A 26507-nucleotide genomic window follows, 5' to 3' on the forward strand; every position below is an offset into this window, starting at 1 on the left:
TTAAATTAAACTCTTATCAGCAATTTTTGTTGTTATCATTATATTTGTCCAAACAAATGTACCTTTAGTTGTACCAGGCATTAAAATGAACAACAATTGAAGAAAACAATGGTCTAATATTTTTTTCCATGACTGTATATTAATTTGTTTGTACGTTTTAGCAAACCAGAAAGAGCTCACAAACATGATAGGTATAATAAGATGTTTCTAGTCCCTTTACGCATAACACATTTAAATGTTAGAGAGAATATTTTATCGGATTCATAAAGAAAATAAAAGTTGCTAGATTAAAGTGGCAAATCTGTGCGAAAAAAGATTTACGAGAAAAAAGTGGAAAAACACAACTTTTTTCTCCCAGATTCACCACTTTAAATTTCATAAATCTGCACATTTTTTTCTCGTAGATTTGCCACTTTAATCTCGTAAACTTTTTTCTCAAAATATTATTTCTTTGTTTTTTTTTACACATTCTGGCAGTATGTAATATCCTCCAATATTCTCTAGGGTTGGAATCTGCAAGTATTTCAGTGTCCTATTAAGGGTTAAAGTGGTGAATCTGGGAGAAAAAAGTTGTGTTTTTCCACTTTTTTCTCATAAATCTGCAACTTTTTTCGCGCAGATTTGACACTTTAAATCTCGTAAATCTGCGACTCTTTCATATATTCAATCAATATCTCACAATAATATCGTTATCGTGAATTCCTTTCTATTATATATATATTCTACTTCTTTATGTGCACATGGTGTACAGTATTAGTATTTGAAGCACAGAAAATGATGTAGTTTCCTACTACAACCACTTGATGGCATAATAACACAATGTTATATAAGACTCTGAAGCAAGCTAATTCATGATCTGCTCATAAAAAATAGACAATTAATTAAAAAGTCAGCTAAATTATACATTCAATAAATCATGTTCTGCCATGCATAAAGACTGAGATATACAACATACTTATTTTATTAATTTAGAGTTTATTAGACTTTACAATGTAAGGTTTAACCATTAACCAAACACGTTATTAAGAAATGACTGCATTTGTAATCTTTTTTATATCCTAGATCTTTTAAACTGCAAGTTATGAAATTTGAGGAGTAAGTTACTAAATAAGGATTGTCAAAATGTGTGCATACACATATACAGACAACACTTTTTTCTCATTAGCATTTAGGCCATTTGTGCATTTTTGTGCATACTATTTTTTTATGTACAGCTGCAATGCAATGTAAATACAATACTGTTTACAGTATAAAGTGCATATATACAGCAAGCACACTATTCACACAGAGGGCAAACAGTTTGCCAACAACTGAACACGCATTAGTGATTATTATTATCACGGTGGCTTAGAGCATAGGTGTCAAACTCTGGCCCACGGGCCAAACGTGGCCCGCAGTATAATTATATTTGGCCCGCGAGGAAATACCAAATGACTTCTAGAGCTGGCACGCCGGTATTATACAGCGCAAATAATACTACAAATCCCAGAATGCTCTGCTTGTGTTTTGGCTTGAACACAGTAGATCAGTGTGTAGCAAACTGAGCAACAGTTAAAGTTGTCTTTATGCACTTTTTCTTGCTAGTCCAAGGCTTGAATGGTTGCACATTCATTAAAGGATATTATTATTAGTCATTTGGTTTATTATTGTTATTTTATTTTAACTTTTATTATTAGCCTGTGGAAAAAGATTACTGTTAAATTTAAATTCAAAGAAGGCTACATATAAAGAAAGAGGCATACGATTTTTATTTAAATTTTATTGAAGAAATGAATGCCATTGATGTGTTTGTTTGTTTTATTTGAAATTTGATTTTGCATGTTTGCAATATTAAGTTAAATCAAGTTTTGCTTGTTCCATTTCGTTTGAACTTGTTTACAGTGGCGGTTCTAGACCAGTTTTACTGTGGGGGCCAAGGAGGGGCCAGTGTTTAATCAGAGGGGCACATTAGCACATGAAAAAATGGCAAAGATGATATTTAAGCATTCAAAATCTTTGAATGTCTTGAAAAAGACACAAAAAGACCAAAAAAGACACAAAATGAGAAGACAGAATAACCAAAAAAAAACCCACAGAAGACATAAAAATGACAAAAAAAATGACACAAAATAACTAAAAAAGACACAACAACAGACACAAAATGACCAAAAAAAAGACACAAAATGACTTACAAAAGACATGTAAAGACATGAAAAGGATTCAAAAATGGACAAAATAGCCCAATAAGACTCCATAGAGTTAAATTATTATACAATGTTCACATTCTGGGTTCCTTTTGTGTACAATGAGATATTGTTTGAACAAAAAAAAGGTTAGAATTGTTCCATTGTTTATAGTTATAAATTGACCATTTTATTATTAATTTGACACAGGGGCCACAGCAGGGGCCAAAGGCTTCTTCACAGGGGCAGTGGCCCCTGGAGGCCCCTGTGTAGAACCGCCACTGCTTGTTTAGGTCCATTTTTTCAATAAATATCAATGTTGGCGACTTTGTCCAAGTTTTTAATTTTGGCCCACTGTGTATTTGAGTTTGGCACCCCCGGCTTAGAGTCACTGCTGCAACCGATTAGTCATGCCAAGTGCTATGAGGAGCTTCTGGTGGAAGGCTGGCACCCTCTCCTTATGGACCGGCCAGTCCAGGATGCAGCATGGACGCAGCATGCCCCTGCGAAGGAAGAGTGAGCGAGATAACTTGTAGTCGTGAACATCCTGCAGAAAGACAAGAACCACCGAGTCCCTGCTGGCTTCAATGACCTGGTGGAGTGCATGACGGGCTGTGAACCTGCATATGAAAAGAGATTTAAAAAAACTGTGAGGACTCATTTTTTTCAACACAAATACCTACAATATGTAACAGACAAAATATTAGGGGTGGGGGAAATTTAACACAGCATTGTATTCAGTGATGGGATGTAACTAAGTACATTTACTCAAGTACTGTACTTATGTACAATTTTGAGGTACTTGTAACTTTTAACTTCTAAACCACTACATTTAGAGGCAAATATTGTACTTTTTACTCAGCTATATTCAGCTGCCAGCTTTAGTTACTTTACAGGTCGAGATTTAACATAAAATATTATCAATTTGACTTTTTTCTTCAATTAAACCCCATAACAGAATATTAAGTAGCTAGAATTAGCCCTACCGCAAGAAAAATAAAATGCTGATAAATACAAATAACTCAATAACATATTTGGAATATATAAAACAATCTGGGTGGCTCCATTCTGCATAACAAATACTTTTACTTTTAATACTTTAAGTACATTTTGATGCTGATACTTCTGTACTTTTACTTCAGTAAGTTTTGAATGCAGGACTTTTACTTGTAGTGGAGTAATTTACCAGGGTGGTATCAGTACTTTTACTTAAGTAAGGGATCTGAATACTTCTTCCACCACTGATTGTATTGCCATATTTTGCGTAGAAATAATGTATTGGCACAGGAAAAAAAATAAATAAACTGCCTTTTCAGTCCACTAGATGGTGCTGAGTTGATACGTTTTATCTAATTTCAATTCAACAGTAATTTACTTTCAAATTGCAGGGGCAGCATAACTTTTTTATACAAGTTGCATTGTTAGAAAATAACTGGGTAACGCTTTATATTAAGGTCCTTGTAATAACCATTTATTAACAAGTAATAAGGCCTTTGTAAGTCCTTACAAGATGCTTATTAACATTATTGTGTGTTTATAAGCTTATATAAGTGTTAATAATGGCATTACAGACACCCATGACCCACCCATTATGTCTTTGCCATGCCTTTATTAATCTTATTTTGTTTGCTTATTGATATTAAAATATACTTTATTGCTCGTCTAGTATAAGTTAACTATAAGTTAACTATGCTTTTTGCAACTACCGGATCTAAAGCGAGAACAATGCCTTATTACTTGTTAATTAATGGTTATTAAGGACCTTATTATAAAGCGTTACCAATAACTGTAGATAAGTCCTTACATGTTTGCGTGCGGCTAAGTGACTATGTAAACTGTAATACAAACCGCTCAGTTTGCAGGTGCATGCAACATTTATGACTGTTTATGTTTATGTTTATTTATGAGTGTTGGTGAACCTGTCTGCTTAACTATCCAATTTTGCTGCAGTAAAAAATATTGAAGGGACATGAACAGGCTGACAACTTAATCTTGATAGATAAAAAGTATGGTGACAAATTATTCCTATAAAGACATAATGTGCGGTGTATGGTGGTGGTGTAATTCCCACCCCTACAAAATATTCTACACGTCACATAATTCTACATGACATATTTAGATTTTTACTTGTAGAATCTATGCATAATGCAAAAAACTAAACAAAAAAAAACAGTGTATGTTGATTTACCGTGCACACCAGGGATCTCTGAGAAGACTTTCAGTGATGACAAAGACGATTTTTCTGGACTTTCTTATATTGACCACGATGGATTCAAGCTGCGGCATGCCAGGGACTGAATCTCGATCTTCCAAACAAAACTTGCAGTTCTTGTTCTCTAAGGGGACCATCCTTCGCTCCACCCAGTTGCTGTCTGCCTCTGCGTGTATGACGTAAGCATCGTACTCAAACTCCCTGCCCTCTTCAACTGTAGCGTCGCTGAATCCTAATGTGCGATTGACCAAAATGTTGCAATAAAACTGGATCCTCCAGCCGTGAAAGCGCACCAGAAGAGCACCGACCATCAGCATGATGACAACGGTGCTGCTCAGGATGTAAAGCGCCTCGAATGGGGTCATATCTTTGCAAGAGGCGGAGTCAAAATCCATAATGGAGAGGTTAAAGTAATGCAGTGGAGTGTTGCACATATACTGGTCCCCAAGATCCGGCACGCTGGTCGTGTTAGTTTCATTCAACCATGTCACGAACCACAGTATGCTTTCACATGTGCAGTCAAATGGATTTTTTCCCATAACGAGCTGGCTGAGGTTGCTCATTGGAGTTTTGAACGCTTCTGGTCTCACAGCTGTGATCAGATTCTTCTGTAAATTCAAAAGCCGCAGTGAGTCCAGATCATCAAAAACGGAGTACTTAAAAATGTTAAGGAGGTTGTTGGCCAGGCTGAGCTCACGGAGGTCTTTCAACCCTCTCAGACCCTTTACTGGGATCTCATCCAGCCCGTTACTGTCCATCTGGAGGGTGATCAGCTGCTGTGCGTCTTTGAGGAACAACACCGGCCCACCTAAGTTGGCACTCTTCCACACACGGGCCAAGTTATTGTGTTGGAGCTGCAGCACCTTCAGGTTCACAAGCCCCTCCAGCATATTCTCTCTGATGTTGGCAATGTTGTTGTTGCTGAGGTCCAGGATGCTGAGGTTGAGGAGTGGGCTGAATGGAGACGGATCCACGTTGACGGCTTCGGCTTTAAGACTTCTTCCCAAAGTCAGGACCTTTAGATTGGGCACATTAACAAACGAGGTGGAGCTCAGAAGGACTGTCTGGCGGTTATAGGACAAGTGAAGCTCTTCCACCTGGCCCAGGCCTTCAAATTCTTTTCCAGTGAGAGTTTGCTTGATGAAGTTGAAATCTAGATGCAGAGTGATGAGGTTTCTGAACACTGAGAAACTATAAGGATTGATCTGTGTTATGGCTGTTGCAGTCAAATCGAGCTTTCTGAGAGGTGACCCCGAAAGTGAGACGAAGGTTTTGTTGGTGATGATTCTGAGTGAGCTACAACTACTCCAGCTCATATCGAGTTCTCTGAGACTAGTCAAGCCTGTGAATGTGTGCTCTGTGATTTCACTGACTGCAGTTTCCTGTAACATCAAACTCTCCAGGCTACTTAGCGGTTGGAAGGAGAAATCGTCGATCTTCGGGATGGTTTTACTCTTAACCAGAGCTTTTGTCAGGTGGAGTTTTTTCAAATTCTTAAGCCCCTGAAATGTAGCCTTGGTCAGGTGCTTGATTTTGTTGTTTGTCAAATTTAGAGTTTGAAGTCTGGGTAGCCACTGAAATGAGCCTTCGTCAATGTTAACCATGTCGTTAAGGGACAGATCCAGAAAGGTTAGATTTGTTTTCTGCAGCCCTGTGAAGGTTGTGTTTGGGAGTTTCACCAGCTGCATTTTCCGAAGAAACAAAGCATCGATGGCTGTCCCTGACAGCTCCGAGCAGAGTTTAGAAATAACAGGTGGGCCCATTTTGCTTCTATCCAAGTATAAAGTACGTAGACCTTGAATGGGCGTAAAGCAACCAGGCTCCAACTGCAAAAAAAACATAACAAAACAATGTTCCGGTGAGACAGAAAAGGGAAACGAAACAGACATGTGAAAGCAAGGTGCCACAATAATTACACTCTAACCGTGGTTCCAGTTTTGATAAACCCATTTCATTTCCCATCTCTAGGTAAGTTTCTTACCGTTTTTAGAGACACAGACGACATGTTGAGAATTTGTAGAAAGGACGAATAGTTAAGGAACAAAAAGTCGTCTTTCTTCAGAGCGGTGAAGTCGTTGAATGCCAGATTGATGCTCACGAGGTTTGGCAGCTGAGGCTGAGAGCCGAGGCTGGCTGACTGCAGCTTGTTCATGGAAACATCAAGAACTTTCAGGCTCTGTGAATGTGAAAACAACATTATTTAGTGCAATACATGAGAAGCATATCAAGTAATTAGATTGTTAAAAAAATGTTTCATAAGTACAGTATTAGGGGGTGCTCCGACAACTTTTATAAAACTTGGAATCCCATTCTTTTCTCTAATTGAGCCTATTTCATCGTTAGATGATTAACATAGATGGTTCTAATTAAGATAAATTGATATAACTTTTAAATGGCCAGTAATTGTTTTTATTATACTGATTTGGTGGTCAAACTCTAGGCACAACATATACAAATTGTTATAGCTATTTTTTGTTTGTTTTTTCCAAGCATTCTGTATATCTCCTCTAAATGTCCCTTTTTATTTGATTTATTTATTTAGTATTATTTGTTTGGTTTTATGTGTATGTATATGTATGTATATATGTATATTTTTATTTTTATTTTTTGTTTTTTATTATTGTTTATTTGGCTACTGTTCACCCCTCCTGTTTTTCTTTGAGGGGGAGAGAGTTGTATTTTCTCATTATCATTACTATTTATTGTTTTTTGCTTATTTTATGTGAATGTAACTCTCTGGTTCGGGGGGCGGGGGGTTGTTCTAAAAGGGGGGAAAATGGGTGAATTGTACCTTTTCTGATTGAATATGTATTATGTCCTGACAACCCTATAAAGATATATATGAAAAAAAAAAAAAAAGTTTCACTTGTCACTTTATTGTCAAATTTCTGTCATCATCATCCCCATCACCATTATTGCAACTTAGGTGCACTCAGGTGCATCTCAATAAATTAGAATATCATGGAAAAGTCCATTTCCAGTAGTTCAATTGAATAACTGACATAAAAAAAACTTTGGTAACGCTTTATATTAAGGTCCTTGTAATAACCATTAATTAACAAGTAATAAGGCCCTTGTAAGTCCTTACAAGATGCTTATTAACATTATTGTGTGTTTATGAGCTTATATAAGTGTTAATAATGGCATTACAAACACCCATGACCCACCCATTATGTCTTTGCCATGCCTTTATTAATCACTAGAACAAAAAATTTGCTTTTTGAACATTGGAGCATGTAAGTCCAAACCTTAAAAATATGTCCCCTTTAAACTGTAACCACTGTTGTCCAACACTGGATGAGAAATGGTCTCTCTTGGCGTTTGTTTATTTTGTTACTACTCAAGCACAAGAGCCTCCAGGGTTTCAGAAGTGTTTTCAGTTGGTTTCGATTTATCACTTCCAGTGAAGAGCAGCACAGCCACTTCCCTTTGTCTAAAGCAGGGAGAGTGTGTCTGTCAGACAGCAGACTGGAGGACAGGTATATTTATATACCCGTAATTTCTTTTACTATGTTTCTGTTACAACCTTATTCTCCAAACCTTAGAAAACACTTTCTTAGACACAGAGGCTATGAGGTATTAACCCTTTATCAGGCGAAGAACTATATTTGGTAACTTCAGTGGATATCAAAAATGGGGTCGAGAAAAAGTTGCAAATTTACTAGATTAAAGTGGCAAATCTACAAGAAAAAAAGTGGCAGATTTAAGAGATTTAAAGTGGTGAATCTGCAAGAAAAAAGTTGTTTTTTTCCCCACTTCTTTCTCATAAATCTGTGACTTTTTTCCATGCAGATTTGCCACTTTAAATCTCTTAAATCTGCAACTTTTTTCTTGTAGATCTCCCACTTTAATCTAGTAAATGTGCAACTTTTTTCTCGAAATATTTTTATTTTTTATTTTGGATAGCCGCTGAAGTTACCAAATACGGTTCTTCGCCTGATAAAGGGTTAAAGTTCAGTTTTTTTAAATTAAATAAAATTAATATTAATTTAGCACTGACATAGCTGCTGCATGCACATTTAAAGACATTAATTCCCCTAAAAAAAAGCCACAAAAGAGGATAGAAGACTAAATCCTCATCACCATAAGATTAAATGAGAAATGCTGATAGAGTGGAAAATAAATATTTGAAATGGATTCAGGATGCCTGCAAGCTTTGCTGCCTTATATTCTATTATATTGCTAGATTTTGAATTGTCACTTTGAGCCTGAATTTTGTTTTCTTTTACATAAATAGACATGTCGTGTGCATCATAAATTGATGCACACGGCATGTTTAACTACGCAATGTTTGACTTGTGCTTTTTTATTATTTTATCTCTTTTCTTATCCTGCTGTATCTTATTTTATCTTATTTATATTTTTATTTATATTTCCCTGTTTTAATTGACTGTTTTTACTGTTTTCAATTGTGTCTTGCTGTTATTAATGTGTATGTAAAGCACTTTGAATTACCTTGTGTTGAATTGTGCTATACAGATAAACTTGCCTTGCCATTATGCATGATGCATTGGTGCATGAAAAATACCAAAATGCAGGAAATTAAGTGTTTGATGCTTTTTTTGTGCCAACCACCCGCCCAATGCTGACAGGAAACCCACGCCCTTGTTCATGAGGCTTTCAGTCAGTTTCTCTGCAGCTACACAAAACAAACAATAGCTACTCAATAAAATTGAGGCAACAGATTGCACGCAATATTATTAATTAAATCTAACTACGTTACAAGTCGAGTTAATAACAACTTAACAGGAAGTGCCTGTCAATTAAAAACGGACTAATTCTATTGTGTTGGATTCATTCAAAATTCTCTTGATTTAGAATTACATACACATAAATATTATAGTTAATTTATTGTGATCAAAATAAGTAGATTCTATCTCAAACTTTTTTATATTAAAGTTACTTCAACTGGCTATTCTCAACCTTCGCGAGATGATTTCTGAGAGATTTAAGAGATTTAAAGTGGTGAATCTGCGAGAAAAGTTGTTTTTTTCCCACTTCTTTCTCATAAATCTGTGACTTTTTTCCACGCAGATTATCCACTTTAAATCTCTTAAATCTGCAACTTTTTTTCTTGTAGATCTGCTACTTTAATCTAGTAAATTTGCATTTTTTTTTCAGATTATATTTAATGTGATCAAAATAAGTAGATTCCATCTCAAACATTTTTATATTAAAGTTACTTAAACAACTGCCTCAAAATCAAGGACGCATTTATATTTAATACATATTATCAAATATATTAAGTAAAATGAAATGACTACAGAATAATTTATTGCAGTGTATAACTGATTAACTCATGAGTGTGACTGGCATCTGTACCTGTAGTGCAGTGAAGGGTTCTCCTTCTAGCTTCAGCTTATTGCTCGCCAGAATGAGCCGTGTTATATTGGTGCAGTGGCTCAGCTCCTCCTTCTTCAGCACATACACCTGGTTGTGTTCCACGTTCAGCGTCTGCAGCATGGGCAGCGTCTGGCACCAACCCTGGTCCAGCTTGGTGATGCTGTTGAAGCCCAGATCGAGGTGGGTGAGGCCTGGGTATGGTGTTAGGGACATGGGGGGAATCCCCCTCAGCCTGTTGTGAGACATATCCAGGCTGCTGATGTTTCTGGGCAGGTCTGCAGGGACCGCACTGAGGCTGAGGTGGCTGCAGTCAGCTCTGCCGTGGTGCACGCTGCAGGAGGTCTTCTTCGGGGACGCCATGCAATAATCCGTCATAAAATAACAGATGATGAGCAGCAGCGGGAGGAGGAGGGAACGAGGGACATGCATCGTTTGACAAACCTTCAAAAAAGGGAGAATTTAAATTGCATGAGCTTTAAATTGAATTATTACTAGAGCAGTAAAACAAGAATAACAGTATTATCTTATAAAGTTAATATTGTGAATAAATTAACAGATACATGGGTAACACTTTATAATTTGTACTGCAGCAAAATGGGATTGTTAAGCAGACCGGTTCATCAACACTCATAAATAAACATAAACATAAACAGTCATAAATGTTGCATGCACCTGCAAACTGAGCGGTTTGTATTACAGTTTACATAGTCACTTAGCTGCACGCAAACATGTAAGGACTTATCTACAGTTATTGGTAACGCTTTATAATAAGGTCCTTAATAACCATTAATTAACAAGTAATAAGGCATTGTTCTCGCTTTAGATCCGGTAGTTGCAAAAAGCATATTTAACTTATAGTTAACTTATAATAGATGAGCAATAAAGTATATTTTAATATCAATAAGCAAACAAAATAAGATTAATAAAGGCATGGCAAAGACATAATGGGTGGGTCATGGGTGTTTGTAATGCCATTATTAACACTTATATAAGCTTATAAACACACAATAATGTTAATAAGCATCTTGTAAGGACTTACAAGGGCCTTATTACTTGTTAATTAATGGTTATTACAAGGACCTTAATATAAAGTGTTACCGAATTATGTGACGTGTAATATATTTTGTAGGGGTGGGAATTACACCACCATACACTATAATCATGATATTTAAGTGTTGATACAATACTATTGAGGTTTTACAATATGCTGAGTAATGCTGTAACATATATGAAATGTATTACCTTTTTACAACGGCACATTATGTCTTTATAGGAATATTTTGTCAACATACGTTTTTATCTATCAGGATTAAGTTGTCAGCCTGTTCATGTCCCTTCAATAAATTGTACTGCAGCAAAATGGGATTGTTAAGCAGACAGGTTCACCAACACTCATAACTAAACATAAACATCATAAATGTCATAAATGTTGCATGCACCTGCAAACTGAGCAGTTTGTATTACAGTTTACATAGTCACTTAGCCGCACGCAAACATGTAATTAATGGTTATTACAAGGACCTTAATATAAAGCGTTACCGATACATGTTTACAATAGGAAATATTTTGACTTATGTTTCTGACAAAATGTAAGCATTGGTCACAACCAAAACCTGGGAATATATTGTAGTCTTTAGCTGCTAAATGCTCCACTATGTGAACGGACTAGTTGCTAGTTTTGTTGGTAAGTTAGCATACGATGGGTTTATCTGAGCCTTTTCACTAAAAATAATGCCTGCACCACTAACAAAGTTGCAGAACATAAACGCCAAAAATGAGTTAAAAGACACTAAAATGCTTCAGAGAGGTGAGGGGAAACTGACTCTGGCCGGGTTATAATTTTCTAAAAATGTAAAGGAATACTGACTACTTGACAACATGACTATTGTATGTCAAAAACTGTATGTCAAAAATTTCAAAGAATTCTTGCATGCCTCCATAGTAAACCGTGAACACAAAAATGGAGCAAATCCTTTTATTTAATAAAATAAAATATTGAAGTATAAAAAGTCCAGCTTTAACAACAGAAGAACTATCACAAAACTATATATTTACTCAATCTCACCCAACCTGCGCAGTAAAAAAGTCCCACTTATCAAGTCATGTCAGAGTGCTGCAAAAGCCTGAGAAAGTTTATTCTGACATGTTTTAAATGTTGTATGATTTTAGTGAAAATCCATGTGTGTTTTGGACATTGTTTTTCAAGTTTCAAGGATTTTTAAATAGTACCCTGAGGTCAATTTGTTTTACAGACTCCCAGGCAACACTATAAACAACACCAGACAGTAGTAATCACATGACAGGTTAAATAAGACTTGGAGTATACTGTACAGGTTCTGAAACACACCCCTATTTACTTTTTTTGGATTCTCTGTTCACTATGGGTGCATGCATAGTGAGGAATAAAGTTATATTTCTGTTCTATTCCTGACATAACAACATATAATTTGAATTGTATAAGCTGTGTACAGAACTCTCTCTTCCAAAGCATATATTATTATATCGATCACAGTATACTAATAGTCAGTGGTGCGAAGTAACTAAGTACATTTACTCAAGTACTGTACTTAAGTCCAATCTTGAGGTACTTGTACTTTACTTGAGTATTTCCATTTTATGCAACTTTATACTTCTACTCCACTACATTTAGAGGCAAATGTTGTACTTTTACTCCACTACATTTAGCTGTGAGCTTTAGTTACTTTTCAGATTCAACATGAAAAAATACCATATATTTAATATGATTACACATTTATAAAACATAACAGTGTATTAAGTAGTTAACATTAGTCCTATTTGGACAACAGTAAAATGCTACTTATATAAATGCATCAATATAAATAATCTTATAATATATTTAGAACATATAAAACAATCTGAGTGGGTCCATTCTGCATAACGAGTACTTTTACTTTTGATACTTTAAGTACATTTTGGTGCTGATACTTTTGTACTTTTACTTCAGTAAGTTTTGAATGCAGGACTTTTACTTGTAGTGGAGTAATTTCACAGTGTTTTATTAGTACTTTTACTTAAGTAAGGGATCCTAATACTTCTTCCACCACTGCTGACAGTATATGATTATCATACAGTCCTTGTAATAGTAATGCGTGTCACCTTGGCGCCGCAGTATAAGTATGGCTACTATTGTAGCTTAGAGTTAGAGTTCTTACCAGAAGTTGCCTTTGCATATTGCCTGTTGCATCTAAAGTTAACAGAGTTGAAACCGAAGGCATTCACTTCCAGCAGCCCAGAGTCTCCTCTGTTGGTGAGGAAGTCTCACATGGACTGGAGGCTTTAAGAAGCAAACACTCTGCAGACCCAGATCAGGAAAATACGGAAATGAGAAATCGGTGGCTCCGGTTTCACTTCATGCAGGATAAAATGAAATGCATACTCACTTCCTGCGAACCAGACGGGCCCTAGTGTGATTGATGTGTTCATATGAAGCATCCCAGTGAGGCTGTATGTAATATATAATTATATAATTAGTATAAGCAGGGCTCGGTAACGGTTTATAAACAGCGAGGTGAAGCACATGAACCAGAGAAGATCAGGCTGGATCACTGTACCGTAATGTGTGAAAAATAAGGGCAAGTTGATGCGTGTTCGTTGTTTTCAATAATCTACGTCAGGGATGGGCAACTGGAGGCCCGGGGGCCGCAGACGGCCCGCACCCTCACTTGAAGTGGCCCTCAATACAACTAGCCTACATGCATTTGAGCATGAAATCTTAAAAATTCAGTGTAAAAATGCACAAAATTACTTCTTGCAATTAATGGTAAATGGACCTGCACTTATATAGCGCTTTTCTAGTCACTCAAAGCCAGTGGCGGGCGGTGCATTTCACACTTAGGCCTTCAGTGATGTCCAACTTAGTCAATAAATACCATTCATTATGCCAGCATTTATAACACCAGGACTGGAGAGTAGTTAGAAACACACTTAAGCACTACTAGGCATTGCATCACCTCAGTTGTGTACAAAATGGGCTATTATCCGGCGCATTTTAAAAATCAACAATACCGCATTAGCAATTGAAACATATCTGATATGCCACTGTCAAAACTTTAAAAAATCTTTAAAATGATCTTTCCAAAAAGTTTTATTAAATGAGTCCACAAAGAATATGCAAGCTCATAAATAAATAAATAAATCATAATAATAATAAAATAATAAATTGCAAAATCGCAGTTTAATATCAGAAAGACACTAACAAGACGGCCATACTTTGGCGACAGCGACACAATAAACAAGTCTCTTTGTAAAAAACTTTTTCATGTCAAAACGTGACGTATCACGACCTTCTGTGACCTGTTGCTTTGAGTACAACCACAATTCTGATTGGATAAAAACTCTAACCTAAAAACAACAGCACTGGAAGGAGCATAATATGACATGAGGAGAATATGAATACTTTTAGATATTTAGGGAAAGTAAATGAAAAATTAAATTAACCTTTATCATAATTATGATCATGATTTCTGGTTATGTTAGGCCAGCAGAGAAGGCCTTGCTGGCCCTGATGGCCCACCACTGCTCAAAGCGCTTTACACTACAGACTGCACTCATTCACCCTTTCACACACATTCATACTGGTGGCAGAGGAGACCCTAAACGGTGCCACCTGCCACCATTGGGAATTCATTCACACACCCATGAACGACATGTACGGTCAGGGATCGAACCACCAACTCTTCGGTTGGGGGGTAACCCACTCTACCAACTGAGCCACATGTTGGTTTACTGTTCTTGCACTGGAAAAAGAAAGAAGAAATCACAGTAAATCGTTATTTTTTGTTTGCTTCAAACCTTTTTGCATTCCTATTTATACTGTTATACACAGTGGCGGACTCAGACTGTTAGAAGGGCGAAAAAATAAAAAGGCCACATTCTGCACAACATGCACGCAAAAAGCTCTGATGCATCATGTATGATGAAATATTAGCATTAAGTTAAAAGGAGATCCAGATCAAAGTAGTTAATGATATGGTACTGACAATTAAAAGTATCAAACCAAACCATCTAGGGGGGTCCGGGGGCATGCCCCCCCGAGAGAAAATGTGTACATTTTTAAGTAAAATGCATCTGTTTCGTGCACTTTGAGAGCTAAATGAGAGCAAACACCTCACATAACATTATTCACAGTTGGGTGATACCGTATTATAGAATCTCTAAAGGGATCATCATCATTATTTATTATATGAAGGGGTGCCCTAGAGGGCACCAAATCATTTTTTGCATGTGTAAAGGGCAGCCAATAAGGCACTTCCTCTCGTTTTCACCACTCTAGAGGCACTTTAGCACGCTTTTTTAAAAATTATTATTATTTGTGGTGATTCTAAGTCGTGTTGACACGCTGGCTGCAATTTTGGCTATGTTATTTATTAACTATTAAGCATCTAAAAAATACATGAAGAAGATAACTTTATTCTGTTCTCTGTTTTCACATGTATCAGAGATTTGTTTTATTTTTGCTGCTTTTTTGGGAGGAGTATCTTCTGGAACGTGACTCCACCTTATTTATAAACCACACAATCTTTCTATTGTACCTGTCTGAAATGCATGATGTGTCACCTGTGTGGCACTTGATCTGGAAGACAGGTTAGCCCAGTCTTAATCCAAGATGTCAGGTACTAACTCAATCAAATTTTATGTGATTTTTTTAAATTTTTTAAACATATTAGTTAAGACATTTAATTCAATAGCATACATGGGCTTGACCGAAAAAAGAATACATTGTTTTATAATTCAACGCTCAACAATTACCTTGTTCAAGATCAGAAAAACAGTCAAATGCAATTATGGCATCACTAAATTTGTGTATTCCACTATTGGGTGACACTAAAATAATGTACACACTTCTCCTTGTCACGGAGAAGACAGACTATGAATGTTGAACCATCCAGATGTGTTACAACTGAAGACATTTTTAATTTGTTCAGGCTTTTAATTAATTGTTTTGGGACTGCTATGGTTGTTTAAATTGCTGTTGTTTTGGTCTTTTAAAACTTGTATGTACATTTTTGTTATGTGTATGATTTTTATGTGAATCACTTTGTGACTTCTGTCTGTGAAAGGTGCTATATAAATAAAGTTTACTTACTTACTTAGATGTGTTACCAGTAAAAACGTTTAGCTGCTGCCCACAACCTAAAATATGCCTCAGTATTTTTTTTCCTAGCAGGTGGAAGTGAGTATGGCATGATGTTCACCTGTGGCATGTGGTTCCCTAAACTAAAATACTGTGAAATTAAAGATGCAGAAGTAAGAAAATTTAGAGAATAAGTCTTCATGTTGATGTGTAGAAACTGTAAACCACTGCACTTATTGAAGAACAGTTTACTTTATCACACTTTAAAGGGAAATAATACATAAAGATACATATTATTTCTTTCTGTTGTGCATGTATTCTACAATTGTAGGTAGATTGCATTTGGCCAATTACCCTGGGGCCTGCAGAAACACTGCAGTGAACAATATAATGTAAACAAAATATTCCTGCTGTGCAAAAAATATGCTTGCTGAAATGCCAAAAGCATTTATACACAGTGGCGGTTCTAGACCAGTTTTACTGTGGGGGCCAAGGAGGGGCCAGTGTTTAATCAGAGGGGCACATTAGCACATGAAAAAATGGCAAAGATGATATTTAAGCATTCAAAATCTTTGAATGTCTTGAAAAAGACACAAAATGACCAAAAAAGACACAAAATGAGAAGACAGAATAACCAAAAAAAAACCCACAGAAGACATAAAAATGACAAAAAAGACACAAAATTATCAAAAAAAGAAGACACAAAATAACTAAAACAGACACAAAAAAGACATAAATGACACCAATGACAAAAAAGACACAAAATGACCAAAAAAAGACACAAAATAACTAAAAAAGACACAACAACAGACATAAAAATGACAAAAAAAGACACAAAATGACCAAAAAAAGACACAAAATAACTAAAAAAGACGCAACAACAGACACAAAATTACCAAAACAAGACACAAAATGACTTACAAAGACACGTAAAGACATGAAAAGGATTCAAAGATGGACAAAATAACCCTATAAGATTCCATAGAGTTAAACTATTATACAATGTACACATTCTGGGTTTCTTTTCTGTACAATGAGATATTGTTTGAACAAAAAAAAGGTTAGAATTGTCCCATTGTTCATCATTATAAATTGACCATTTTATTATTAATTGTGTAGAACCGCCACTGTTTATACACATAGGGCAGGTTTGTGGAGTATGAGCACTCAGTCATAAACTTGGGAGCTGCCCAGTACCAACACAGCCTTTATTTACTTTATGTGCCTTTGCTCAAGGACACGTAAAGTTCTAAGTCAGGAGTGTTAACTCTCTTCTGGTTCAATCCCCGAGTTTCTCTGAGAGAAAACCTTAATCCCACTATTTATGTGATAATGTTTCAGTCTTCCGTCATAGTTTTGTTCCATTACATAACTTTAAATGCCCTCATTCAGAACACCAGAGAAACGAAACTTAAGTGAGCGAAGCTGGTCAAAAAAACAAATGGGTTGGTTTGAAAGAACCACTAGAGGGCAGCAACTTACTGCTACATCTCAGCAACAATCACAGGAGGACACAGTGTAATTCTTGGTACTTCTTTCTGCATGTTTCTTAGAGTCTGGAGGGAAAGATGCGGTTTCTTTGATAGTGTACACACGTTGCAGCATGTGATCTGTTATGCTTTTGCTCACCTGAAACAAGTTTCTCTTTTTCATGTCTCTGTTCCAGTTTGGCTAATCAATTTTTTTTGTTATTTAGTTTGAAAATTGGCCTTTTACTGCTTTAGAGCAGCTATTCTCAACCTTGGGGTTGGGACCCCAATTGGTTAATGTGTTTTAGTCTTTTTGGTCACTTAATGTCTTTTTTTTTGGTCATTTTGTGTCTTTTTTTTGATCATTTTGTGGTAAATTTATGTCTTTTTTTGGGTCTGTTTTTGATCATTTTGTGGTCAATTTGTGACTTTTTTGGTCATTTTATTTCTTTTTTGGTAATTTTGGATCTTTTTTTAGTCATTTTGTGTCTTTTTTTGGTAATTTTGTTTCTTTTTTGAGTCATTTTGTGTCTTTTTTTGTCGTTTTGTGTCTGTTTTTGATCATTTTGTGGTCAATTTGTGTCTTTTTTGGTCATTTTGTTTTTTTTGATCATTTTGTGGTCAATTTGTGACTTTTTTGGTCATTTTATTTCTTTTTTTGGTAATTTTGTGTCTTTTTTTGTCATTTTGTGTCTTTTTTTGGTAATTTTGTGTCTTTTTTTGGTAATTTTGTTTCTTTTTTGGGTCATTTTGTGTCTTTTTTTGGTAATTTTGTTTCTTTTATGATCATTTTGTGGTCTATTTGTGACTTTTTTGGTCATTTTATTTCTCTTTTGGTAATTTTGTGTGTTTTTTTTAGTCATTTTGTGTCTTTTTTTGGTAATTTTGTTTCTTTTTGGGTCATTTTGTGTCTTTTTTGGTCATTTTGTGTCTTTTCTGGTAATTTTGTGGTCAATTTGTGTCTTTTTTGGTCATTTTGTTTCTTTTTTGGGTGATCTGAACTGTGCGTGTGAGATTCTGTTCAGTGAGCGGGGGTCGCGGACAACATGCATGTTAAATTGGGGGTCACGACTCAAAAATGTTGAGAACTACTGACTTAGAGCACTAGAGAATATGGCCTGAATCAAACTGAGAGGCAGAGTAAGTGTTTAATGTTTTGGTTGTCTGAGAGGACAAGAAAATAAAAGTTAGCACTTTGATTGGCAATGGAAATCCGAGCTGGTTTGATTATGACTTTTAGTCGTTTAGTAGGGGTCATTTTTGCCTTGAGGGGACAGAATCATCTATTTTACATCTCATCTCATGACATAAAGTCCTTGATGATTGTTGATATAAGATTCCATGCTGCCACAATTCAGATTGCCATCATAAGGGTACAATATGGACACACATAGAACTTGAATTTTACTTAATTCACACTGGGTGTCCTGCAGTCTGACGTCCCTGATTTAAGTCCAGTTCTTATCTACCCTGATTTGGTAACTCAATCCAGGTAGCTGCGATTTGCTATACCTGCACTATTACAGTTTTTCTCAATTGCTAAAACACTAAACCCTATTGTCTGAACCCACTGATTGAATCAATCACTCTTTTGGTAAAACCATAAGCACTTTTCTTCACTTTTTTTAACAATATTTTTTATTAGTTTTCAAGTTTTACAATAAAATTCAAACAAACAAAAGTAAATGATAACATACATAAATAATGCAGAGCAGAACCCAAACCTTCATACACACACCCATTCACACCAGGTAGATTTGCACGAAATTATATAGGCCTATGTATACATACAAGCACACATACACACACATGTATGCATTGCACACGTATGCATATCTAAACAACATGTACATACATATATTCTTATAAACACAACCATATATATACTTATACATACATGTAAACATATACACATAATAATAATAAAGGTAATTTAAATTTTATGACCCTATTTTCCAGATGCTATAATGTTCAGATATGGTTAACCAGAAGCACTTTTCACCTGTTTAGACACAACTTTCCAACACATTTTCATTGTGATGCACCCGTGCTGCATAATGGTGAGTACAGGTGACAAAAGTCAAACACAATTACAGTTTTTCTTGTGAACAATGAACATTCATTTCTCCAGCTTCATGTCCTGAGCATTGTGTTTTCTATTTTTCTATGTAGTGTTTAGTGACTGCTCAGTAGTGTTTTTAATTTTGATTGACTCGGGGCACGATTTGACAACATAGTTCAGTTTTGAGCACAAATTGAATGATTTTTTGTTTTTATTGTATTCGTGCATATTTTATTTTGTGCGGGCAGTACATTTTACATTTTATTTTATTTATTTTTACCCCATTTTTAATTTATTTTATCTTATTGCATCTTACTGATCTATTGTTTACTACATCTCTTTGTATTGTGTTATGTATTTATTGTTTGTGCAGCACTTTGGAAACCTTGTGTTTGCTAAAATTGTGCTATATAAATAAAGTGGATTGGATTGGATTGTTTTGAGGTGAAAGTTTGGTTTTGCAAGAAGAGTCTGAGGTTTTGTGAATGTAGCTTGAAAATTGGGTTTTGTGTTCACAGTTTAGAGAAAAGGAGAGCAGCTTTCAAGAAATGTGTCTTAGCAATCAAGAAAAACTGTAAGAACATAACCCAGATTAAATGACTGTAAATCTAGTTAATCAGTCGGCCATTAGTACTTTTAATGCTTTATTTGTTACCAAATGTTTCATTTCATTTTTATTTTCTATATTTTTTGTTTGAAATAAAAAGTTAGCTATTATAACGTGTGAATCTTAAATGAAATGCATTTTCCCTAACGTATATATGCCAAGTAAATGGAGCCAAGATAATTTATTGTACAGTATTTATATCACAACAGTTCCAGGCTGTGGGCAAGTGCATTACTGAGACTGTCCAAACACCAATAAATCCAGAGATAACCACACGGCCAAAGCCTTTTGGAAAGGTCAGCAGTAATGTAAAAGCAGAAATGACCTGCTGCTGGTGCTAAATGAGTCATAAATTGGAACCACAGTTGATCAACACACTCTGCCCTCCTGAAAGCAAAGCAATTAACATCTTGTAATTGATGGGTAAGCGAAGTGGCATTTCATCCTGTAAAGTCCTTTCAGCTTAAGTGAATTTCACTTCAAACGAAAAATACTTTTTTCACAATTGCTTTCATGTCCTGTTGACAGTTCACTCGCTGAGCGTCATTCAATGGAAATTCCTCTGTGTCATTTCAAATCTCTAATCATATAATAGCAATAGCCACTTTTAACCACATCGTGTTAATTAGCTTGACATCAGCTGTCACGCAACAGAGCACATGTCCCATCACTTCAGAGCACGCCGCTCATACAAACCAACACTGACACGGTTGAAAGCTGCACTGTGTCAAAGTGCTGCTGGAATTAATTATTTATTTCACTGAAATCCACAATGAACTTTGGTGAGAAGTCTGTCTGATCTCATTCGTGGTTTTACACATCACAATATGAAAAGTTTTCTTTGCTGAGCTAGTGGCTTTAGGGATGCCAATGCTGCTCCTACGGTCCATCCCTTTGGTCCAGATTATTATATAATTATAATGTATATTCATGTTTTTGTTTTGTTTTTTGGGTCATTTTGTGTCTTTTTTTGGTCAATTTGTGTCTTTTTTTGGTCATTTTGTTTCCTATTTTTCGTCATTTTGTGTCTTTTTTGGTCATTTTGTATCTTTTCTGGTCATTTTGTGTCTTTTTTGCTCATTTTGTGGTCAATGTGTGTCTTTTCTGGTCCTTTTGTTTCCTTTTTTTGGTCATTTTGTTTCTTTTTTGGGTGATCTGAACTGTGCGTGTGACATTGTGTTCAGTGAGCGGGGGTCACGGACAACATGCATGTTAAATTGGGGGTCGGGACTCAAAAAGGTTGAGTACTACTGGCCTAACAAACAGTGGTAAAAATCTAATTGGATGTCTTAACACCCCTTTTGATGCATGTCAGCTTTTTCCTCGTTTTGTAGCTCTTGAGCACACTAACAGATTATTGATTATGTGTAGATTTATAGAGGGAGAACAGTGACCCTGTGACCTTTCATTACAGCATATTTCTCCCTCGGGTACCTACAATAATGCTGTAGATGAGGAAAGTTGTGTCTCATATCTTTGTTGGTAATTCAGTGTGTAAAAATAGGAAACATTAAATTGCTCCAAGAAAAACAAATGCAATAAACTCCCCTGTCATCCTCCATGTCGTGCAGACAGACATGCATACACCTTTCTATCCCTTCTCTTTTCCTCTTTATCCTTTCCTCAGATTAATAGAGCAGGTCCTAACTGGGATAGACCTCAGGCCACCTGATTGGTTTAGCCCGGTGCTAAGCCGAGACAGCTTACAGTACAGGGCTTTATGCCAATCGCTGGATTGCTGAAGACCTGTAAAAAGTGGAGAGAGCTAGCATGATAAACACTGTGGTGGTGGTCATGTCACTAATGTGATAAATAACACTGTAAAAAAAGATAAAGAATAGCTACTCAATAAAATTGAGGCAACAGATTGCATGCAATATTATTAATTAAATCTAACTACGTTACAAGTTGAGTTAATAACAACTTAACAGGAAGTGCCTGTCATTTAAAAACAGACTAATTCTATTGTGTTGGATTCATTCAAAATTCTCTTGATTTAGAATTACATACACATAAAGATTATATTTAATGTGATCAAAATAAGTAGATTCTATCTCAAACATTTGCTCAAACAACTGCCTCAAAACCAAGGACGCATTCATATTTAATACATTTTATCAAATATATTAAGTAAAATGAAATGACTACAGAATAATTTATTACAGTGAATATTTAATATTCTTTAATTTATGAGAAAAAAATATCATATTAACAGTAAAAAAGTTACAAATTTGTGGAAAAAAAAAATCTAATTTGTGACCAAAAAATCTCAAAAAAATGGTTGACGAGATTAAAGTGTCAAATCTACGAGAGAGAAAAAAGCGCAGATTTATGAGATTTAAAGTGGTGAAAATAAAGTGAAATAAGTAAATTCTATCTCAAACATCTCTATGTTAAAGTTACTTAAACAACTACCTCAAAATCAAGGATGTATCTATATTTAATACATTTTATCAAATTTATTCAGTAAAATGAAATGGTGTTAAAAGGGATGATAGATGGCAATGAGGGAAACTGGCTAACTGATGTTTTTGGGTTATAAGGAAGGACATTAATTCACTTATTATTATTTTTAATTATTTAAAAAAAATAGCATTTTCTCTCAAAATGGAAATTGAGATTTTTGGAAAAATTGTTTGTTTTTATTTATTTATTTTTTTAACGACTCTTCACTTCTTTTTTTCCAGATGTGTATTTGCAACATCACTGTCAATCGTAATGGGACAGAGCATTTTCATTGTATTGTCTGTATTACGTAATAAGTAATTGGATATTTGTTTTCTGTGGCCACAGTGTGTTGTTTGTTGTTTTTGTCTATGTTGGAAAATGCAATAACAATATTTTTCTTTAAAAAGAAAAAAAGTAAAATGAAAAGGAAGTGCCTGTCAATTAAAAACAGACTAATTCTATTGTGTTGGATTCATTCAAAATTCTCTTGATTTAGAATTACATACACATAGAGATTATATTTAATGCGATCAAAATAAGTCGATTCTATCTCAAACATTTTTATATTAAAGTTACTGAAACAACTGCCTCAAAATCAAGGACGCATTGATATTTAATGCATTTTATCAAATATATTAAGTAAAATGAAATGACTACAGAATAATTTATTACAGACTGCAGGAAACACGGAGGGCAAAAGGCGCGTGGAAGGAGAAAGGGCCACACTGTAAAAAAATGTTTGTTTAAATTACAGTAAAAAACTGTCAAATTGCATCAGAAATAGGTTGTAAAATTAAACATTGTACATCACCGTAGTAGATACTTTTAATTACTGTAAATCAAAGAATAGCATAAAACTTTAAATTCTACTGCCATAAACTGTAGAAAACACAGTTTTGCTGTAAAAATATAAAATTTTCATGTAAAGTTAATGGAGAAATACCATGATGAAACAATTATCCTAAAAGTAATGGGATTATTCAGTATAAATTACAGTTTTTGCTGATATTTACATTTACATACGCTCACTGTATTTTTTTATGGTGATGTTCTGGCAACCACAGCTGCCGGTATTTTACCGTAAATTAAGCTTTTTTTTTTTTACAGTGCATGTTGAGAACCAGAGCAAATAATGCAGCAGGGAATTGTTGCAGCTCTGTTGTGCTTTAACCCATTGAGGCCTGGAAAATCGCTGGGCAATTTTAAAATAAGCCTCTAATTTTCTGGAAATTCTGGAAAAATTCTGGAAAAAAAAGTGTCAACTCTTCTACTAAATAATAGATTTTTCAGCCTCTGTAGCAGATAGAAATTAAATTCAAAAAGGTATTTGAGAGCTTATACAAATACTACAAAACGACGTATACGCTTTCCAGGCTTAAATGGGTTAATATTGGCTAACTCATGAAGTGCACTGTCAACAGCTCAGGAGGGGAAGTAGGCAAATGCAGGCATGAAAGCTGACAGGAATTAGATTCACATCAGATTGTCTTAGGAGAAGCAACTTGGCACTGGAATGAGGGATTAAAAGTAAGGATAAACACCCCCGCTGCCCTGTGCACTGACTGACAGGCATTGCCGTACATGTTTCACTTAGTCTGAGAGAGGCTCGTGTGTGTCATGCATACGTGTGATTGAATGCACTCATGCAAGAGGGAGAACTAGTGTGTGTGTGTGTGTGTGGGGAGGCAGCGGCTCCATCAATGAGACTGTGTGTGTGCAACATTCTTCATCTTACCAGCTCGGCTAAATCTCCTCTCCATTTGCAGACTGAAGCCTGGAGGGTTGGAATGCCTCAAAACCAAAGGTGAGTCTGGCCTCTTAGCTCCTCACTGCTATACATGGTGGAAGGTAACCTACAGCGTGTTATGTAACCCTGTACATTACATCACATTTATTGTGATTGTGTCAAATCCACACTGTGCACTCTCACATTGTGTGTCTGTGAGCAACATGGTCTCACAGGAATCCGTGAAATAGCCACAGATTTCGCTTAACTCAAAATCCGTGGAATAGCCACGGAATCGCTCAAATTTCCGTGAAACTGACACGGATTTCGCTACAATGCAAGTTAATGACAGTCATATCCCGTGGCTATTCCAACATACAAAGTGATTATGTACATTCACTGAGTGAATATTTAGAAAATAAAACATATATTTCTCGCTAGAAATGTGATCAAAATCCATTTTTATGCAGAAACTAAGTGAAAATATTGATTTTTCACTAAAAATGAGAGAACTGTCCGCCATGGTTTTTGTTCTGACCGCCGGGACCTTGAAAGTCACGTGACTTGGAACAAACCAATAGCCACGGGATATGACTGTCATTAACTTGCATTGTAGCGAAATCCGTGTCAGTTTCACGGAAATTTGAGCGATTCCGTGGTTATTCCACGGATTTTGAGTTAAGCGAAATCTGTGGCTATTTCACGGATTCCTGTGAGACCATGTTGGTTATGTAACCCTGTACATTACATCACATTTATTGTGATTGTGTCAGATCCACACTGTGCTCTCTCACACTTTGTGTCTGTGAGTGTGTCTGTGTATTTGCCCAATAAATCTCATGAAGTGTCTAATAATGGAGTTAATTGCAGTCTCATAGCGCTGCATTGCAATTGTCTTACGTAATGGGCATCTACATGTGCAGCTCAAGTGAGAGGACTAAAAAACTAGAGCGAGGATTCCTAAAAAGCAAGGGAGCAGTGGTAATAGAAGTCTCTGTTAGCTTGACTTTGCACTGGTATTTTAAGAAGTGTGGGAATAAATGCCCCGTTTCATCTCCCCGGGAGGCGGGTGAAGACGAAACAAGGGAAACAGGGTAAGTGAGATGAAGAGATTTTTTCGATGGGTAAGAGGAAAAATGTACATACAAGGAGCGGTGCAGGCAGCAGCAGCAATGTTGTAGCATGTTCTGTCTGCCCTCTGCAGAAAAAAAGACACTGCAGTATATCACCCCCTCCCCAGTTTGCTGACCAATGATGTTTGGAGGTCAGACGGCCAGCTCCACCATTGGTGTCAGCCTCTGACACACGGTGTGTTCAGGAACACGGCGGTTATGACACCTCAGAGGAAGGGGAGGGGCAATCAGTTAAAAGGCAATTTATGTGCATTTTAATTTCAATCGCATGCCGGAGGGAATACAGAGCAGGACACAACATGGATGTAATAGTGTTAGCCTTAGTGTTCCTTATCAGTGTGGTGTGCTTTATTAACGCTCACTTTATATTTTATTGTTACTTTTAATCTAAGTCCTTTGCTATCAGTTTAAAGGTCCATTCTGACCTCCTGAGTGTGTAACAGTCAGCTTCAAGCCAGAGACTCCTTGGAAAGTAACAGCTTGATACTTTGGTATTTGTCAGAAAAGACACAAAATGACCCAAAAAAGAATCAAATTGACCACAAAATGACACAAAATGTTCAAAAAAGACACAAAAAATGACCAAAAAAATTACATAAAATTACCACAAAAAGACACAAAATGACCCAAAAAAGAAAAAAAATGGCCCAAAAAAAAGGGGAAAAAATGACCAAAACAGACACAAAATGACCAAAAAAGGAAACAAGATGACCAAAAAAGACACAAAATGACCAGAAAAGACACAAAATGACCAAAAAAGACACAAACTGACCAGAAAAGAAACAAAATGACCAAAAGAAGACACAAAATGACTAAAAAAAACCTTAGTGTTCCTTATCAGTGTGGTGAGCTTTATTAAGGATGTGAACACACTGTCACACACTCTCACTGAACAGAATCTCACAGTTCAGATCATACAAACTCAGTTGATACAAAGAGTTTTGGACAAATAATGAAACAGACAACAACTAAAACATCTCTCTGACCAAAATGACCAAAAAATTACATTAAGCAAAAAAGGACTCAAATTGACCACAAAAAGACACAACTTGACCAAAACTTTTATGGTAAATTTGTGTCTTTTTGTGGTCAATTTGAGTCCTTTTTTGACACAAAATGACCAAAAAAAGACACAAAATTGCCCTATAAAGAAACAAAAGAATCAAAAGAAGACACAAAATGACTTAAAAAAGACACAAAATGACCAAAAAAGGAAACGAAATGACCAAAAAAGACACAAAATGACCAGAA

At 35.8% G+C, this 26507-nt stretch overlaps 1 protein-coding gene across 2 annotated transcripts; it reads right to left on the reverse strand.

Annotated features, from left to right (window-relative positions):
• Positions 1-662: 662 nt before the first annotated feature.
• tlr3 (toll-like receptor 3) lies at positions 663-13195 on the reverse strand. Of its 2 annotated transcripts, none has more exons than XM_059343087.1 (5): positions 13119-13195; positions 9697-10158; positions 6356-6550; positions 4351-6200; positions 663-2782 (listed from the first exon to the last, which is right to left on the reverse strand). In XM_059343087.1, exons 2-5 carry the CDS (start codon positions 10144-10146, stop codon positions 2551-2553), a joined length of 2727 nt encoding a protein of 908 aa, XP_059199070.1. In that variant the 5' UTR covers positions 10147-10158; positions 13119-13195; the 3' UTR covers positions 663-2550. The 2 variants fall into 2 exon arrangements, with proteins under 2 accessions (XP_059199070.1, XP_059199064.1); XM_059343081.1 differs by lacking the exon at positions 13119-13195 and adding an exon at positions 12891-13007.
• Positions 13196-26507: the final 13312 nt, after the last annotated feature.

This window comes from Centropristis striata, chromosome 1 (genome assembly GCF_030273125.1).
Source record: "Centropristis striata isolate RG_2023a ecotype Rhode Island chromosome 1, C.striata_1.0, whole genome shotgun sequence".
In the NCBI taxonomy this organism is placed as follows: Eukaryota; Metazoa; Chordata; class Actinopteri; order Perciformes; family Serranidae; genus Centropristis; species Centropristis striata.